Source organism: Helicoverpa armigera, chromosome 17, assembly GCF_030705265.1.
Source record: "Helicoverpa armigera isolate CAAS_96S chromosome 17, ASM3070526v1, whole genome shotgun sequence".
Lineage (NCBI taxonomy): Eukaryota > Metazoa > Arthropoda > Insecta > Lepidoptera > Noctuidae > Helicoverpa > Helicoverpa armigera.
The window spans coordinates 10,494,604-10,514,102 of record NC_087136.1 but is presented as its reverse complement, the minus strand read 5'-3'; the positions used below and the strand labels follow the sequence as shown (position 1 = coordinate 10,514,102).

At 35.2% G+C, this 19,499-nt stretch overlaps 1 protein-coding gene across 3 annotated transcripts; it reads right to left on the bottom strand.

Moving 5' to 3' along the window:
* Window positions 1-497: 497 nt before the first annotated feature.
* LOC110379069 (probable isocitrate dehydrogenase [NAD] subunit alpha, mitochondrial) lies at window positions 498-19,248 on the bottom strand. Of its 3 annotated transcripts, none has more exons than XM_049846211.2 (7): window positions 18,831-19,069; window positions 18,587-18,754; window positions 17,382-17,560; window positions 8,207-8,422; window positions 6,837-6,972; window positions 6,254-6,367; window positions 498-1,161 (listed from the first exon to the last, which is right to left on the bottom strand). In XM_049846211.2, exons 1-7 carry the CDS (start codon window positions 18,957-18,959, stop codon window positions 934-936), a joined length of 1,170 nt encoding a protein of 389 aa, XP_049702168.2. In that variant the 5' UTR covers window positions 18,960-19,069; the 3' UTR covers window positions 498-933. The 3 variants fall into 3 exon arrangements, with proteins under 3 accessions (XP_049702168.2, XP_049702169.1, XP_049702167.2); XM_049846212.2 differs by lacking the exons at window positions 498-1,161; window positions 18,831-19,069 and adding exons at window positions 1,247-3,296; window positions 19,089-19,248; XM_049846210.2 differs by lacking the exon at window positions 498-1,161 and adding an exon at window positions 1,247-3,296 and having other exon boundaries at window positions 18,831-19,075.
* Window positions 19,249-19,499: the final 251 nt, after the last annotated feature.

Genomic DNA, 19,499 nt, shown 5'->3' with positions numbered 1-19,499 from the left:
ATTGACGTAAAAGGTTCGTTTCACGCAGATATTTCACAATAAAAGAATATTCATGCATTTTCTCTCTTGAAGTGGGCAGAAATTACCTAAGATTTTGTTTTCCTAAATACAATATGGTCCTTTTTTACGGTGCACACAGCAGTAGAATCTTAAAATTTTATAGTGTAATAGTACGGCAAGGAGGCACGACAGTAGATTCTCAAACGGTAATGGAATCTAAGATTATTGGCAAGCTTTTATTAAGGTAGTGCAACTCGGCTGAAACAATCTCATCCAGAAATACCTGCTTATTTGTTTTATAACACCTCCCGCTGTGGTGACCGTTTTACTGAAACGTTTTATTGAAATTTAGGTCATTCATCAGGTTCGAACTCATCTTCACCTATATTTTCCCTGATAAGGTGTTTCCAAGTTTTCTGAGGTTTCAGTTATTGCTAGGGTAAACACAGCATTAGATAAAAAAAACAGTATTGCTTGAAATAAAACAAAAATAAAACAATTTCAAAGATTTAATTTTTAAAAGTGGTTTTGTTTTTTCCTTATGATGAGATTGATGTTAGACGAAGTAAATCAGAAATCGTCAAAATAAATATGTTAATGTCGTGTAGCGTCTACTCTACGGTACCCTTGCAAGATGAATTGACCGGATACTCCATTATAATAAAAAATATATTTACAATACCTATACGTTTGGTAACATTGCTCTCAATTATAACGAAATAAATACTATGATTGCATAGCAATACTGTATGTAAAACTATTTGTTGAAATCGACTACTTATCTAAAGATACAGTAAGCTTTGGTGGCGCTCCTGTTTTCATTTTAGCTACAAAAAATACAATTCAATTGTATTTCTGGCTCTATTCCCGCCAATTCTTGTGGCACTTTTTTTAAATCCTATTCGAGGGCAAGGAGGTTGAGCTTTGAAGAGTTTAGTTAAGTTTAGAGATGATGGCGTTGGTGAAGTCACTGCACTTGCCGGTGCCACCCAGATCTCCGGTTAGGGCTTTGCCCTCTTTGAGTACAGCGTAGCAGGCGCTTTGGATGCGGTCTGCGTGGTCGTGCAGCTTGAGGTGACGCAACATCATGATGGCGGACAGTAGGAGAGCGGTGGGGTTGGCCATGTCCTTGCCAGCGATGTCCGGGGCTGTGCCGTGGACCTGTGCAGGCAAGAGTATTAGTATTACCGGAATATAAAAGGCAAATTCAACAGTCAAATTTAAGGTAATAGAAAAAGAACATTAATTTCTTCAATGCATTTATTCAGCTACTTATTTACATAATAATTTACCAAACTATAGGCTTAAAATAATACAATCGTGGTTTCACAGCGTTTTGTGTACTTGGTTGTAGAATACAAACAGCTAATCTTCTAGAATGGTAGAAACTCTATGGATTAAGCACAGATCCTACATATTTCTAAGAGTTAAGGCAGTGAATGTATTTTGGTTCAAGAGCTAGTTTACACATTATGCATTTAGTATTACAATCAGTAACTTATAAAATGCTTGTGTAAAGAACTCAAAAGTGAATGTGAATTTATAAGCACACATTGAAATAGCTATTACATTTTTAAAATCTCATTCCAATTACAATAATGTCACTATATTTTCATAGGTACAACCGTTACAATTTTATTGTCAGATTACATCCGACTTTGAAGCAAAATAAATAAATTCGAACTAAAACCGAAAACGAATGTCTTCATTAAATTCGCAGAAAACTAATTACTGGGTTTTTAATTAGCATTTTATAGCCTTATTTATTAAAACCTACATATTCATCCTCCTTTTCCCCACCTTTAAATCGGGACTTCTAGTCCAGTCGAATCCATTCAAAAGTCTCTAATCCTTGAATTATTTGTCTTCTGCCTTTAGCATTAATCTCATGTCGGTAGACATGCCTTTTCCGTCATAAACTCAATAGTAAAATCTGTGTTGTCATACTGAACTTGAATACTTTGGTATTTAATAATACCTCTTGTTGTTGATAATTAAAATGCCAAACATATTAAACAAAGTTCTATCTCCAACACACAAAAAAATCGTTTTAAAAGCACACCCTCGATAAATTTTATCCATTACAATTCCTGACCTCATGTCATATCCTATCGATAAATTCAACTAAAATACTGAAAATAAACAGCCATAAAACATCACTAATGCTATTGTCTCCAAAATAAATTTTAATATTGTCTTCACATTATTTTAAGTTCTAATGCCATATAAATAAGACTAAAAACTTATTGAATTTCAGCATTGATGCACAACTTTCTGAAAATACTAAATATTGTATATTTATTTGTAAAACTGCAATGGTAACTTAAATTAGTTAATACAATCTCGGTGTATAAGTGATGGCTCAAAAAAATATTAAATCATCCATGTGGATATAAAACTAACCAATGATTTCATTGAAAAGATGGTTCTTGACTTCTCCAATATTCATATAACTTCTCACATCTTTGGGTACAAACAATTGCTTACCAATTATCATCCTTGTATTTGAATACCACAAATCTTCAATAAATAAGAAATACTAACGCAACAAGCAGATCTATGTTCTACAAATGGAATGTGTATAAATAGCGAAATAAACTAAGTTTAACTACTTCTTTGGCAGTTTCACCGTTTGTGAAATCACAGACTGAGATGTTTAAGCATAGAATCTCAGTCAGCCATCTCTGCTTACTACTAAGTAGGTCAACAATTTGATCTAATAATTGAACTAACGCCTCTTTTAACAAAAAGGTCTTAATCACTGCAAACTCATAATTTCGATAGAAGACTACATACAACTGGTTGAAAAAAAAATACTAAAAAAAAGTAAAAGAAAATACTTTCCACAAATAGGTGTGGAATGTGAAAAATTATCTCAAAAACTGCAAGAAAAAATTAGAGAAATGGCGATATCACCTGTCAGTAACAGAATGTAATTGAACAATACAAATACAATTTGTATTTACTCTCTAACAAAATAATGATTGTACAGACGCTCACTGTTTCCTGTCCTCTTAACAGGGGCCTGAGGAACCTTCTTTAGAGTCTGCGGAAGCTTGGTCAGCGGGCATGTCTAAATACTTGATGATCTCAGCGGTGTACCCTGAACAGGTGCCCTTTCCTCCAAGGTCTGGAGTGAGGACTTTCCCTTCCCGAAGTACCCTGAAGGTGGCTTTCTCAATCTTTTCAGCATGTTCAGGTAGTTTCATGTATCGTAGCATCATGACTCCGGACAGAAGTAATGCGGTGGGGTTGGCCATGTCTTTGCCAGCGATGGTTGGAGCTGTCCCGTGTACCTAGAATGTAATTTTTATATTAGATGGGTGTTACAACTATTGTAAGGGTTAGGTTGCCAAGCAAATGGGTTAGTGAACACATGGATTGAAATTATGTTATGTAGCAAATAGTTCTATCAATATCTGTCACTCTTTTAAATTCAATAGAGACAGTTAAATTGTAAATACTTCAAATGAGTAGTTACACACTCCATAAAGTTAATAATGTTAACATGAAATGTTTTTATTCAATGGGAGAAAGAAATAATGCCAGTTCAAAGACTATCAAGAAAATAAGAGACAATAATGTTAAGATCTAGAATTCTAGACTAACACCACTTATATTAATTTTGGAATAAACTACCCAGAGTTATATTCAAAAGGAATTAATTCATTATTCATTCGATGTTATACCAATAGGGACCTGATTGAGACATAGTTAAATACCAATAGATACCTCATAAGGACATAAAAAACATATTTAAATACACGGAAAATTATTTCTCCACCATGAAAAGTTCTTATCAATAGAGTTAAAACACATAATATTATAAGTTATTTGCAAACATGCCACTACAAGTACCATGCTTATAATAAAATGTATTATACTTAGTACATGCTTGAGTGGAAATAATGATTATAATGTAATTATACACAAGCATGGTATGGCAGGTAGTGACATATTGAGCAAGTATAATATAGAATGGGAAATATTTGAAAGCTCTCTCATATAATCTCAATCAAACCACTAAAATGGTGTTGTAGGCCTTAACTTAATCTAGACCTAATTTCTTTGTAATAAGTAAATTAAAAAAAATGCCCAATGAATATTAAATTCAGAACTTTTACTGAACACCGATTATTCAGCATATTTTAGAAAAGTTATTTTATGAAGAGCTTTCAAAATATTTACAATATTAGGCATGCATGCAAATTGCCCAAAAAGGTTTAAACAGTTCACATATTTCATTATACATTTTTTGGGACATTCACACATAAATTAGTTCACATATCATTATAACATATTATACAAAACATACATATAACAGTTCGATTTTTAAATCGCCATGCGGTTATTGCCAGCTCAAAAAATCTTTGTTTTTTAATAGTGCCCACACCTGTTAGTTCAAACTCAATAATTTGAAACAACTTATCTTTCGAAATAATTTTGATGTGCCAAAATCACTGTTTTTTTTTGTTTGTTAAGGAACATGGTTTTGTTCGTATTGCCAAAATAATGTACAATTTTTGGAGTCAAATGATTTGAAAAAGTTCGCAATTTCTTCAAAGATTTCGAGGTGATGTTATATTTTCTACCACTTCACTATAAAATATGGCAATTTTTAAACAATTCCGCTGATTGTTTGTTCAGCTACAATTGTTTGCTTTGCCCGGCGTTCTTGAGATATTACCAGGAACATATTTTATATTTATTCTCATATCACGCATTATAAAACAATTTGACTGACTATCTAGAAACATCTATATTGAAATGTATCCAGAATAGAACGAGGCTCCGCCACTAAAGAGGAACATAGAAGTTTTAAGACAACCAATAGAACTTTGTAATTCAAACTTTTTATATCTGCCAATAAATAAAAACACTAATGAATTCTATTGTTTGTCTAAAAACTTCTTCACACTGCCACAAAATACATAGGTACAGAAGTCAATCTACATACAAAGCGCGTTCGAGTCACGCAGACATAGGTGTCTATGTGTGCGTGTTCACAGACGCGCTGTCTCAAAACAACTCAAAACAGTGCGAGCGCGGCTGCCGCTTTCTTGAGATACGCGCGTCACACACAAGGTAGATAAATGTGCACGCGTTGTGGCCTTGTTGATACCTAACTGTAATTTGACTGTAATATTTTTTATTTTAATAACTAAAGAGAAAGTAATAATGGAGCAACAAAAAAGTCGTATTATAATTGTTCAGTGGACGGTTGTTTTAATGCGACAATGAACAGTGAACTGTCGTTTTTTTAGCCTGCCGTATTACTTATAGTATGTATACCTACTTATTTTCTCATATTTCGATGGTTCGTTTAATAAAGGCAGTAGGTGCGCCCCGGCGGCCTCTGGCCCAATGCCGTAATAGGTAAGTTTTGCTAGTGTCGACCCAGGCGAACCTCCCAACCTACCCTCAAAGATTATTACTAGTAGGAGTTGATAATTTTTGTGATCATGGCGAGAGTATGTTGTAAGGTTGACGAAATAAAACTCGCACATCAAGGTTTCTGTAGGTAGAAGCAAGCTCAGATCAGGGACTGTACCAACCCATTACATACAAAAATATTTTTTTCGCAAGTAAAGAGTGGGGTAAGTATATATGTATGAATAACAAAATTATAAATTGCGGTTTCTGAAAAAGTTCGGTATCTCGTTCAAACGAATTTCCGTTGAAAGTGTTTATTAACCTCTTGTATGCCACATTAAATATTTTATTATTAGGTATTGGTTTATATTTCATTTTTCCTGTTTTATTCTCAATAATAAATCAAATAATTAGATACTAGTACCACTACCACGTTAGTTTTATGCGCATAAAAAAGTTGACAACCCTAGCGCGACCGCCGAGTTTAGGCATGAAAAGTGAAGTACATACATGAGATTGACTTCTGTTGTATTTTGTGACACTGCTGTGGTGGGTGTCCGGCCACCAAGGGCTTCTAGGCTTATTATCTTTATCTAATCTATTTAAAAAATCTTTTTTTAAATGACTATCTTTTTACAGTTTTAATGATATCATTCATTCTTGTCAAGCTTTATTTCTACGAATAGTATCTGATAATAGGATCCTGTTGCTTTTATTTTATGGAATTCAGTATCTTCTATTCCCAGTTTGGAAGAACTTTATCAAAAACAAAATTATAAATACAAAATATCCGTTCAAAAAAAAAAATCTTCACCAAAATCTTCAGTCATCTGAAAAATCAACAACATATTACTTGGATCTAGCTACACTAAATACTTACGGATTCGAATAGCGCTCCGTTTTTGCCGATGTTGCCAGAAGGCGTCAGGCCCAGGCCTCCGACCAGACCCGAACACAAATCCGACATGATGTCACCGTACAAGTTGGGCATCACCTGGAATTTGTAAGAATAAATATCTGTTAGGAGGTTGAAGTCGTTGAAAATAATTTCTGAAATGAACAAGCAGATACGAAAGGCGCCATCATAGTGGCTCAAAGAAATAGCTGTTTCTCACGGGTTCTATCAAAGTACTAATCTGTACGAGACTCAGGTGTGAAAAGGAACTTATATAATGTAGCCTATTTTGTACATTTCAAAATTCCCAACAACAATTATTGTATTATTCCTAAAATCCTAAAGATATTATGTCAGCCTCTGAAAATCGAGATTTCAATAGCTGTCTTCAGTTATAGCGATAGCACTTTGAACGACTTCGATGACTGATTTCAGAGATTTTTAGTCAGTCTACTATGCTGGATGTGTTAGCAAGTAAAGCTCCGGTTCATACTGTATCAAAGGCTATGTATACAAAGGATTGAGGACTTAAAACAAAAATCTACTTAATTGTTATAATACAACTTACCAAAACATCAAACTTGGCGGGATCCTGCACCATGTTGAGGCACACTGTGTCCAGGTAGCGCTCCTCGAACTTGATGTCCGGGTACTTGTTCGCCACGTCACGGCAACACCTCAGGAACAGACCGTCTGACATACGCCTGGAATTTACGAGAAAAATAATATAAATAAAATGATTCCTGAAGAAAAGTTCATTGTAAATACGCGGGGAACAAAATAACCGTCTGACATACGCCTGGAATTTAGGAGTTGAAATATGTAAGTAATTAAATAAGATGATTGCCGTAGAAAAGGTCATTGGAAATACTCGTGGAAAAAATAATACGGGTGGGTTGCACTATGTAACTATAACAATAATAACCAAACCATAACCAGCCGGCAAATCGGCAATTTTGCACAACGTTGTATGGTAAAACCAGTCAAATGGCCAATATAACCAATTGGCGGCAATTTGACAACTGATTTTGATGTTTTTTGTCGATTAAAAAGCGTCAATGCTACTGAATCAACCAAATCAGTGTAGTGAAGCGGCTATCTTAAAATCGGTTATTCCGATTCCATTTACTTTGGCAACCGATTCAATAGTTTTCGTTAGATTAATCACAACATTTAACTAATCGTCATGATCTATGATTGATATAATTTTATAGCGAAATAATTATACATAGTGCTTATTAAACAGCTCAGCCCTATTAAACAGCCGAGTATCATCTTTCAGTACATAGCAACATTTAAAACAATTAAATACTATGTGCGAAGTAGTAAATTGACACTGTTTCGCATTCACGTGACATTTACGAGTAACACTTGAACATTCCTTGTATAGCTTGGAGAATTACTGAGTCAAAATACTTCAGTTCTTATTGTTATTGCTAAAGTATAAACTACTTTAAGTATAGGTAGTTGAAGGTCATTTTAGAATGATAGTCAAACTGCTGTCTATTATGTACGGAACAAAAGTATGTAATGTTGGTTGTTAGAAAGGTGTACCAATGGAAATAAAAGGCTAGCTACATATGTAGTTTGTTTGTACAATTGTTCTAAGTATGTACATCTGAGATTGTCATAGATTCGTCTGCTTGTAAGTAGAGCAAGGTTTGGTACAAATTGAACTATTTGAAGAAACCAGGCCACGATACGTAGTATAAACTATCTTAAACTTATAATACTATTTCTATGAGTGAACCTTCCTCATATTTATGCTTTTAAGTATTTAGATGGTCAAATAAACAAATTGGATTGGTTTTTCCTATATAGTGACATACATATTTTAAAACTCAAAACAATATCGGTAGCTTCCCTAATAGTTCTTACTTTCATACTATCTCTACTAGACCTACCATTTATTTACAAAATTCTACATCAAATACTTACATAATATTAGCTTTATGCACAGCCGTGACCTTCTTCCTCTTGTTCTCCTTGGCGAAGACGAAGGCGAACTCCGCGACCCTCATGGACGCCTCCTCAGTGATCAGCTTGATGGACTGCACCACGCCGTCGACAATCTCGTGCTCTATGCCCGAATACTCACCCTCGGTGTTCTCTCTGATTGTCACTACGTCTACATCGTCGTATAGGGTTTTGATGCTGTGAAGAGGAGAAAAAAAGGTTTTTAAAATTATGATGTCTTGGTAGAGGCAATTTTGGAGGATTTTAACAAATCAGGGGGTTGTAACTTCCAGTCTAAGGCTGCCTGTCCACCGGAGCGGAGCTAGGCTGCGGAGTGGAGAAACTGAGAAATATTAACCAATAGGATTGAGGAGCGGAGATCAGCCTTAAACACGTTTTCCTTATCATCTTTTTTTGGCTTTTCTTATATGGCAATGTATGAATGGATAAAGTTAGAGAAGGCCTTTGACAGGCACTCGTCGAAGCCATAAAAAGGGTGTTGCTATTTGCTGTGAACGTTGGACGAAATCGATTTTAGATACCTTATACTATTTTTAAACATTTTATGGAACTTCCCTTGCCATAGTTTATAAAACTCAAGTCTTCTATAAAGTCAATTTGATAGCTCCTAGGCCTACTATCGGGTGATCTCACGCAGATTAATAAATTCCATATCTTTGCACATGTAATAAATTAATGTAAAGAAATTCAATGCCTTCAATATAACATTTCACTGTACGACGTAACACTTTCAGCCATGCGCACCTTGGCATCCGGCCAGCCATCTAAACGCAACAAAGATGACAAACTAATGTCATGTTTTATTCAAACTGCACGTGTCTTGCAGGATTACGTATAAATAGATAGTACATTTATTTTAATTGACTTGCAAGCGAGAAAATAGGCACAGTCTTATCTTAATTGTTTTCTGTGTGTTAGTAAACCTGAGTCATGCACCATCTTGCAGCAAATGAAGTCGTCTTATGTGGAGACAAAGGATGAAGTACGTTTCTCTTGTCAAGCATTTAGCTGTATGCACTGACCTCTATATTTACCACTGGACCGGCTGTTCCGTACGTTTGACAGCATTTTTTTTTGTGCCCATTTGAAGCGCCAATATCGTCTACAGTCCCACAAACTTAACTGACCCGGTGGCAAAATCTTGAACTACGTGCGTCCATTTTGAAATGTCACATTGCTGTCAAGTTTGTTGTTGAGCACGACGCTGGGAATATTTTCATTGTTTTTGTGGTTTTGGTGATGTAAATTATGCCGAGAGCATTGAAAAGTGATGCAAGAAACACTATTTTAAAAGTGTTAGCTTTTATGCAGGAGGAGAAACGTCTCAAAGCGCCGTTAATACCATTCGAAAAACTGTATGAACGAGTAGCTGCTGCTGCAGGTTAGTGTTGCCAGTTGGTGCTATGAATTACCCCATTGTTGTAGTTATATTTAAACCGAAATATACATTAAAATATTTTATTATTTTTATTAATCTATTTTTGGTAGCGTAATTATGATGAATATAAGTGAAGCGGTTGTTAGCTTCAATAAAGTACATACATTATGGGCTGTTGGCTTGCTTTGATACTTTCATGGTACAAGATATGATCTATATTCTATTTTTCAGTGTTGGTGAGCGATTTGTACGTCAATTAGTTAAAGAAAAGAAACAGGCGGATGCAACTGGCTCAAAAATTTCTACTCCAGGAAAAAAAAGGATAAGAATAACAGGAAAGATCGAAATAGATGATTTTGACCTCGGTGTCATAAGAAGAAAAGTTCATGAATTTTATACAATTAAGAAAGAAATTCCTACGATCCCAAAATTGCTGAATATCTTGCGACAGGAAATCAATTTTACCGCGAGTCGAGAAACCCTGAGAAAGGTGTTGCGTAAAATTGGTTTTCGATACAAGAAAACACAATCGAACAGAAAAGTTCTTATTGAGCGCAATGATATATCTGCCTGGCGGGCAGGTTATCTACAGTAAAATTAAGCTGAATGAATGTGGCGAAAAAAAGCCCGTGATATTTTTGGATGAGACTTATATCCACTCATCACACACTGTTGGGCGTTGTTGGCAAAGCGATAATGTTGATGGTGCTTTGAATCCTGTTTCAAAAGGAAATAGGTGGATAATTGTTCATGCGGGTGGAGAAATGGGGTTCGTTGAGAACGCCTTACTTGTGTTTAAGTCAAACACAAAAAGTGGCGATTACCATGATGAAATGAATAATACAAATTTCAAAAAATGGGTAACGGAAAAATTGCTACCTAATTTACAAACAGAAACCATAATTGTTATGGATAACGCCCCTTACCACAGCATTTGCATTAATAAATGTCCTAATACAAATGCTAAAAAAGCAGACATGCAGCATTGGCTTAATGAACATAATGTGGAGTACAATGAAAGCTACACTAAACCCCAGCTGTATGAATTAATAAAGAGGCACAAACCAGTACCTCAATATGAAATCGATAATTTGTTAAGAGACAATGGGCACACTGTTCTTAGACTACCTCCCTATCATTGCGATTTAAATGTCATAGAAATGATCTGGAGTTCGATGAAACGTTTTGTTGCAGAACATAACATTGGAAAGTCAGATGCTGAAATGCCACAGTTAATCGCAGAAGCATTTACTAAAATAACAACTGCAGAATGGCAAAAACACTGTGCCCATGTAAAGAACATTGAAAACGAGTACCTAAAAAAGATGCTTATTTGGATGAACCTTTTATCATATCTGTGGGAAGTGACAGTGAAAGTGACAGTAGTGATTCAGATGATGAAGTGGCCGCGGATGCTAGTACAACTACAGGAATTCCTAGAATCCAGCCTCCAAATTACGCAGATGATTGTCTAATGGATCATAATTATTACTATAAAATTTAATTCATAAAAAATGTGTTTTCACTATTATTCCTTACCATCCGCAAAGACGTAATAAACTTCGTATAATAATACAAAGTAGCAGGATATAGAGGCCGTATAAAAAGTCACTAAAATTGGGGTAATAATTCGCAAGCTTTTTACCCTCCATCCGGCGACATACTATTTAGCGGTAACACTAAAATCGACAACAGTGACACCGTCACCGGGTCAGTTAAGTTTGTGGCACTGTAAGCGAGTGTCCACAGAACAAATTTTGACGTATAATTTCAAGAGAAGATTTCAAGAGAGAATTTTGAGAGAAGTGTTTGTTCATTGGTTCACTGTAAAATAATTTTAGTACCACGGACACTCGCTACGTCTAACAGCGCCAAAATGGCGATTATCAAACGGGCACAAAAGCACGTTGACAACAGCCTGTCCAGTGGTAAATATAGAGGTCAGTGGCTGTATAACATAATATCTATTGAGACGTTTTGGAAAAGAAGGCTACATTATTTTGATAGTAAGAAACCAGACTTTTACACAAGGAGGTTCATTTGAGGTCTAAAATATCTACAAGTGTATTAGCGACGTCTAAATAGACACCAAATTATCTACCAACTGCAATGTTGCCTACACCTCCTTGAAGCAACAGTTCATTGGCCAGCTTTCCTAGTTCAGCGCCGTGAAATCAATATCCCACCAAAAACATTAAATGTAAAAAAAGCCAATCCTCTACGCAATTCCTCCACCGTAAAAAGTTTTGAGATCGCATAGAAGCCAAGTCCTGTTCAACTTTATGTGTAATAATAAATCAATATTTTGTGACTATATCAATAGTTTTGTTCGCATTACAATAATATTGACTTGGCCACGAGCACAATAAACTACAAATATAATACAGCATATCTTGGAGAGGTGAAAGTCAATCATGAAGTTTAATATCACAGAATTAAATACTTTTAGTTTTTTCAATTGTTACTAAATGACCGACAGTCAGTATCATCCAAAATCATGAACTGCACATTTACTATGGCGCATGTTTGGTCCATGGTGATCTCAAATTCCAATCAGTCCAATCGTAAAATCATGTCCATATAGAATGTATCAATTCAATGGTATTTACACATTATTTCAGGGAGCGACTATTAACTTGTGCTCATGGCCAAGACAATATTATTGTAATGTGAACAAAACTATTGATATAGTCACAAAATATTGATTTATTATTACACATAAAGTTGAACAGGACTTGGCTTCTATGCGATCTCAAAACTTTTTACGGTGGAGGAATTGCGTAGAGGATTGGCTTTTTTTACATTTAATGTTTTTGGTGGGATCTAATTTATTTTTTGTAGGTCTCCTTCTTCTCTAAGTATATAACAAATTAAATTAACTTACATGCAACTAACTAAATATATAACAAACTAAATATGTAGACCTAAACTAGCACGTAAACAACATTTTTTTTAAATAAATTAAACAATTTCGAAATTGTCGAATTTTTTAATCGAATATCTTTTAGAATAAAAGAGATTTATTTCAGAGGTAGATGGCGCTATCACATGAAATTGTTTTTTTTTTAACTAAAAACCGTAGCGCGATTTAGACCAGGACAACGCCATCTATCGAGCGAGCATGCAGTATTTATCGCACTGCATTAATATGAAAGATTTTATCATTATTCATTTTATTTTAACTTAGTTTTTTTATTCATATGTATGTATATTTAATACATGATAACAATATACCACACTACGTAACAATAAAACAAATAGTAACAATAAATAACAAAGTTATCAATGCAGTCAAAATTCATACACAATGTTCTTGAAAAACCGCAAATATAAATTTGTTTCCTATTTTTTATTAAGTTTTAAGGTTTTTATAATTTTCCCTTTATATGTAGCTAATAACCTATCTTGGTGCCAAATTTGAAGGTTCTAAGTTTGCTAGAAGTACCTTAGACTTTTGATGATCGGTCAGTGAGTGAGTCAGTGACAAAATGGTGTAACTTTGATCGCTCATAACTCGTAAACTATTTATTCAAATTTCTTGTAATTTTGGGACTGAGCTTGTTCTAATACTTACTCTTGGTCATCGAAAACCTAAACTCCTAGCTTTGTTCACATGGAAGATACAGGGGGCTGAAATAGCCGCGAAACGCTTCGAGAAAAGATAGTACGGCCGTGCCCACTTTGCTCGAGTCTTGGCTGGGGCACTGCCGTGCCCTCAGATATTGAATCGATCACGAACTTGCGTTTTTGTGACAACCTTGAGGACCTCAAACCAATAGCCATGAGTCATCAGAATGTTCAGTATTCCATATAAAGCGTAACAATTGAGGTACATCGTGTTGTTTAGTTGTAAACAAGAGTATGGTTTGCGTGATTGTAAATTATTATCACTAAGGACATCCACTGTGAAACAATTTCTAGCCGAACTTTTCCAGAAATAAAATCTGGTTATTCCGATACGATGTCCCCTAATCAGCGAAATACCGAATTAATTATGAGCTCAACCGGAAACGCGAATTTAAAACGGACAATATAAATATTTAAGTTATTTCTTCTACTAGGTATAAAGTCAATTTTTACTCACTTACGTCATTGATCAGTTACAGATAGATAGTTCGCGAAATTCATTCAATCTCAGTCGCCTTAACTACGATTAGGATTCAAAGCCAATGACAATGACTGATATATCAAGATATCCTTATCGGTACGTGCTCAATAAAACGTTTTTATTTATCTTGACGATATTCAGCCTATGTTTTATCTACAGGAAATCGTTTACTAAGTACTCAACATGTACTGACTGCTTGTCTGTGAGCATGAAACTGTGGAAACTTATGATTTTGAAACAGCTTTTAATATGGAAAATTGTAGGAAGATGGCCGAAACTGGTTACTAGAGTTGAACTTTTTTACAAGTTTGAAGCGGATTGAAGCGTTAGACTATTGGGCTTAACAAGTTTGAATTGGGAAGTAAAAAATATGGATCAAGGTTGAATAATTGACATTTTCTATTCTGTATATTACTATTATTTTTTTGTAACTTTATGGTTAAATAGTACGTTTAACACCTCGTAACAGAACAAATACATTTGCTAATTCAAGTTGTTTTTAATTTTAATGCCACCAGTATACATGATTGAGTGACTCATACCTCTAACGACTTTAACTGGAGTTCAAAGTTGAATGACCTTCCAACTGAATTGAGCGGTTTACTAATTGGTTTAAATAGCGGTGTAGTGATTTAAAAACTGATTAGGTACTATTGTTTTTATTCTCGAATAGGTCAGGGTGTAGTCTGCAAACAGTTAAATAATTTCTTGAGGTTTTGTCGAATTACTTTGTGCACCCGGATAAAAGATGTCTAGAACTTCCCTATGGGAAAATCTATCAGCATACCAATCCATGTCAATGTAAATGCGTACCTATCAAACAAAATACCTTTTCTATGTAAACCTTTTCTTTTTCTTCAGAGAATCAACGAGGATAAAAAAAATATGATGACATTGCAGCATGAAACATTAAAATTTATAAGGTCATTCAACTTGATAATCACCAAAAAGTGCATTAACACGTAATCTAAATATGTCATCAAGTCATCGTACAAAGATTGCATTGTAAATCCGTATCAAATATGTAATGACATTAATAAACATGCAGCCAGAATATTCCGGTTTCTTTTAATTTATCAACACGTCATCCTCCGAGCCTTTTTTCCCAATCATGTTGGGGTCGGCTTCCAGTCTAACCGGATTCAGCTGAGTACCAGTGCTTTACAAGAAGCGACTGCCTATCTGACCTCCTCAACCCAGTTACCCGGGCAACCCGATACCCCTTGGTTAGACTGGTGTCAGACTTACTGGCTTCTGACTACCCGTAACGACTGCCAAGGATGTTCAATGACAGCCGGGACCTACAGTTTAACGTGCCATCCGAAACACAGCCAATGGTGTCTAAGATATACTTAGAAAGTACATACAAACTTAGAAAAGTTGCATTGGTACTTGCCTGACCTGGGATCGAACCCGCGCCCTCATACTCGAGAGGTTGGTCCTTTACCCACTAGGCCACCACGACTTATCAACACGTGCCAAGTTTTTATCGAGCAGTTGTTAACCTTACAATTTGCATTTAATATTTGGGGTGTATCGATGTCGTAGTTTTTATTACAACAAGAAAATCTTACAAGTTAGTTTGTCTGTGTGCTTTTTTTATAGTTTTTGGAAGCGATTGGCACCTGAATGGTATAATAATAATTGCCACAGAGGTTTAACAGAATCTGTTAAGAAAAAAAAGTAAAAAAAAATAATTTCGCAACAACTCAATTAAAACGTAGACTAATTAAGGAAGGTCTAAAATAATAACGGAGTTAGACTTGGATTAAAACATAATTCGTTAGAAACCGGCGGCAAAAGCTAGTCAAGCAACAAGTAGCACCATGTTCCTTATTATGTTATCAACTTATCATTCAGCTTATAAGGTGTTAAACAAGCGTCAGTTTGGCGCTTGTCCAATATTTGAACAAAGCATTAGAAACTAGTAGATAAATAGTTACATAGGAAACTGCACCAGATTTCAGCAAATCACAATTTTCCTTTTTTCTGTAATAACGGGCTGATTCCCGCGGTTTAAGTTCCCGATGGTAAAACTTTCGATAGTTTTGGAGCTTTCAGCAATTTAAGCTGCTAAATTTTTTCTCCATCCGGAAATCAAACATGGGACCTCTTAGCTCAGAAATCATCACTAGTCTCTTTCCCAACTATGTTGGGGTTGGCTTCCAGTCTAACCGGATTCATCTAAGTACCAGTGTTTTACAAGGAGCGACTGCCTATCTGACCTCCTCAACCCTCTTAGCTCAGAAATCGCACTTGCCAATAAGCCACCAACGAGTTCGCTATCATTAAAACCTCAGCGCACCACTAGGCTGTATAACGTTATCATAAAACAACTCATGTGATTGAAATCAGTCCGTAACGCAGATTAGATACGAACCAGACTGACTATTACTGATTGTTACTGATGTTGATCAATTATTGTCGGATTATTATTTTGGCTTTTATCTCTTTATATGTTGCATAATCTAATCTTAGCTCGAGTTGTTACACAATGGATTTTCCTTAATTAAAAAGGTTTGGTAGTGAGTTGGTTTATTCTGGGAATAGTATTTGATGACGTCTTACTAGACTAGATTAATGAATTAAAAAAGAGATTAATTGGCGGTCGAAACTTCGAGTAGCGTATCTATTTATTTTCATAGACTTTATGTTTATACAGCAAATGTTATGAAAGCGTGTCTTATCGACCTTGTCAAACTTCAGCAATTGATTTGGTTCGTCCAAGGATTTTATACAACTACATTGAGAAATATTCTTACATACAATGTAATGCATCAATATGCCATGGCGCCGATAGTCGTTATAGAGGTGAACGTCCCAAAGTTTTGGCGAGAGGCCAGTAATAATTTTCGCACTTTAACGTACAATATAGGAGCCACAGAATACAATAACAAACAAAGACCCGCCCCCGATTACGTAAACCAATAGGTAAGTGTCAGCAAACCTATCCTCCTGACTTTATGGGATTTATAGAATTCGGATTTCCTTGCTAAGGCCTGTTTCTTACTAATTACGTTATGAACAAGAATAGATTCGAAAAAGCGCAAAGAAACCGTCATGCTTTCAGCGAAACCCATATTATATTAGCATAGCCTATAAAATTTTCTTTTTACAACTAACCAGAAGTCTTAAGATTATAATGTAAATTACTGTGACTGTAGCCGATTACAAATAAAGGAAAATAATTGCAGATGTGACAAATGCATACATTTTCCTACAAATGGACCTTGAATCAGTCTAGACGTGTTATCAGAGGTGATTGTCATTGACCCACAAAGTATCAGGTTTAACGCATGGACACATTGGTTTACTGCACTTTAGATAGTGTGATCCCGGAACCTTGAGATAAAATGCTAAATAAAAATATTTTGCTTTGTTCTCGCATATTTACTTGCATATGTCATTGAGAATTAAATCAATAATTCAAGATTTCTTGGTAAAATCTTTTCAAAAACAATTACTTAATGGGGTTTTCACAAAATCATAATGAACTGCATTCAGATCTGCAGTTTTCTGAACAATTTTCCTTGATGATTTGAGTCATGCCACATGCAAAAATTAATCTGTTTGTTGATCCTTTTTTTCAATTATCTTTTGAATAAAGATATTGTTAGTTTATACTCATATAAGTATAAAAATATACATACCCTTCCATGCTCTTGCAAGGCCTGACGTTGGCGTATAAGTCAAACTCCTTACGCAGAGCCAAGTTGAGGGAACGGTATCCCTTACCGATCGGGGTCATCAAGGGACCCTTAAGACCGATCTTGTTGGCATTTACAGAGTCAATAGCCTTTTGTGGGATACCCATCTTGCCGTCTGGGCCCTAGAAAGAAATTTAAGGTAAATTAACATGAAATTTCAAAACTGAGCAAAATATCAGCATAGCGCCCAAGGATTTCAGTTTTCCCCAAATGCAGCTGAATATCAGTGTTTTACATAGACTAGTCTGGTATCACCAGTGTCCCAAAGGAATTACTTACTGCACATGGATCAAAAATTATAAGACTATAGATTTCTTTAAAATTCATTTTATAGTTTTAGAGTGAACAAACATACATTCTCACAAACTTTCGCATTTGTAGTATTAATAGGATGTGCAATTGCTATAGCTGCAAACTGAAAATATCTAGCTGAATGAAGATATTTTGTTACACTTATGTAACATGAAACACTTCATTAGTGTTGTTACAGCAATGTTTTATTGTCATGATAATAAAGTATGTTCTTTTTTGTTGTTTTTTACTAAACCCATACTAATCACTAGATTGTTTACAAAGAGTAATAAGCAGTTTTGCATGTTTTTTATTCTACTAACATTTCAATCACAGTTGAAATGGAATCCATATAATATATATGCAATTATGCACACTTTCTTTTAAATTAGATTTGGTTGAACCATTTTTAACCAAAAAAAAATATTCGGGTTTTTCTAATAGCTAAAATAAATTTAGTTTTGAAGAAACAAGAAACCAATAACAGAATGATGAAGACATGCAAGTGAATACGTTTCAATTGAATTTAGACAAGAATAAAATTGTTTACATTCATATTTATGATTTCTGTAAACAAGAAATACCTAAATAAATTTGTTTTCTGATATTCATGGATGGATGGCAATTTGAGTTTAGGTTTATGTCAAAACATTACTATCCATGAGCAAAACAACTCATTTTTAGAAATTGGTAGATACACAAAGAGTAAAAAATTACGATCCATAAATGAAACAAATTTTCTCTTGTTTATAGAGATAGGGGAAGTAGTGGTATTTCTGGATGTCATATATAAACCATTTATGAGCTGCCTTTGTTATGGAGTGCAGTCAAAATACAATACAGAACACGGGACTTACCCGAACAGCTGTGACGTCGACCTCGTCCCATTCAATGGGGACTTTCGCGGCTTCGAAGATTTTCTGCACAGCCACCGTGATCTCAGGCCCAATCCCATGGCCGGGGATCAGCGTCACCTTGCGGACGCCAGAGCTGTAGTTGGCAGCCCCGCTCCGGGTCAATGGCGCCTGCAAATCACCAGCAAAGACCAGTCACATAACCTCAAATACTTCACCAAATAATCACAAAAAAATAATATGTAACCTCATCTTTTCCGACCCCATGCGCCCCAGAACCACTGTTGGCGAGCGGCTCCAACCATTTCAGTAGTGAACCCAACACTTTACTCTCACGAAAAGGTTCCAAAAGCACTTTTATGTAATTCTTCGACATAACTATACTACTACGTCTATTTTTGGATGACGAGAATTCTGAGACAGCAAAAGATTACAGGACAAAGTAAAAAAGGTCCATGCAAAGCTAGTCTATGTTAGATATTATATAACTCTTCTATAAACTTACAATGTTCTTGAGAATTCTTCCAGCCATTTCTCTAATTTTTGCTAATTCGACAAGTGATAGATAACTCCGCGCGGTGAAGGGCGGAGGGGGAGGAAATTGCAGCGCGGTAACTACGCATGACCGGAAACACTTGTCAAGGACGTTTTTAACGTTGAGAAACGTATACTACTGAATTTATTTTAAAATATTTACACATTTTAGTAAAACAAAGAACGACTCAGCTATATTATACGAAAGTTATTATTTTCTAACATCGTTATTATTCCTTGGTAATAAAGAACATGTCCCAGTGTACTATGGTAACACTAACCCTAAATTTTAATAATTTTTACATGTATTGGGTCAATGAAATCCATTATAAAACACTCTTTTTTACAGCTGAATATAAAAACAAAAGTTTCAGCGCTTCTC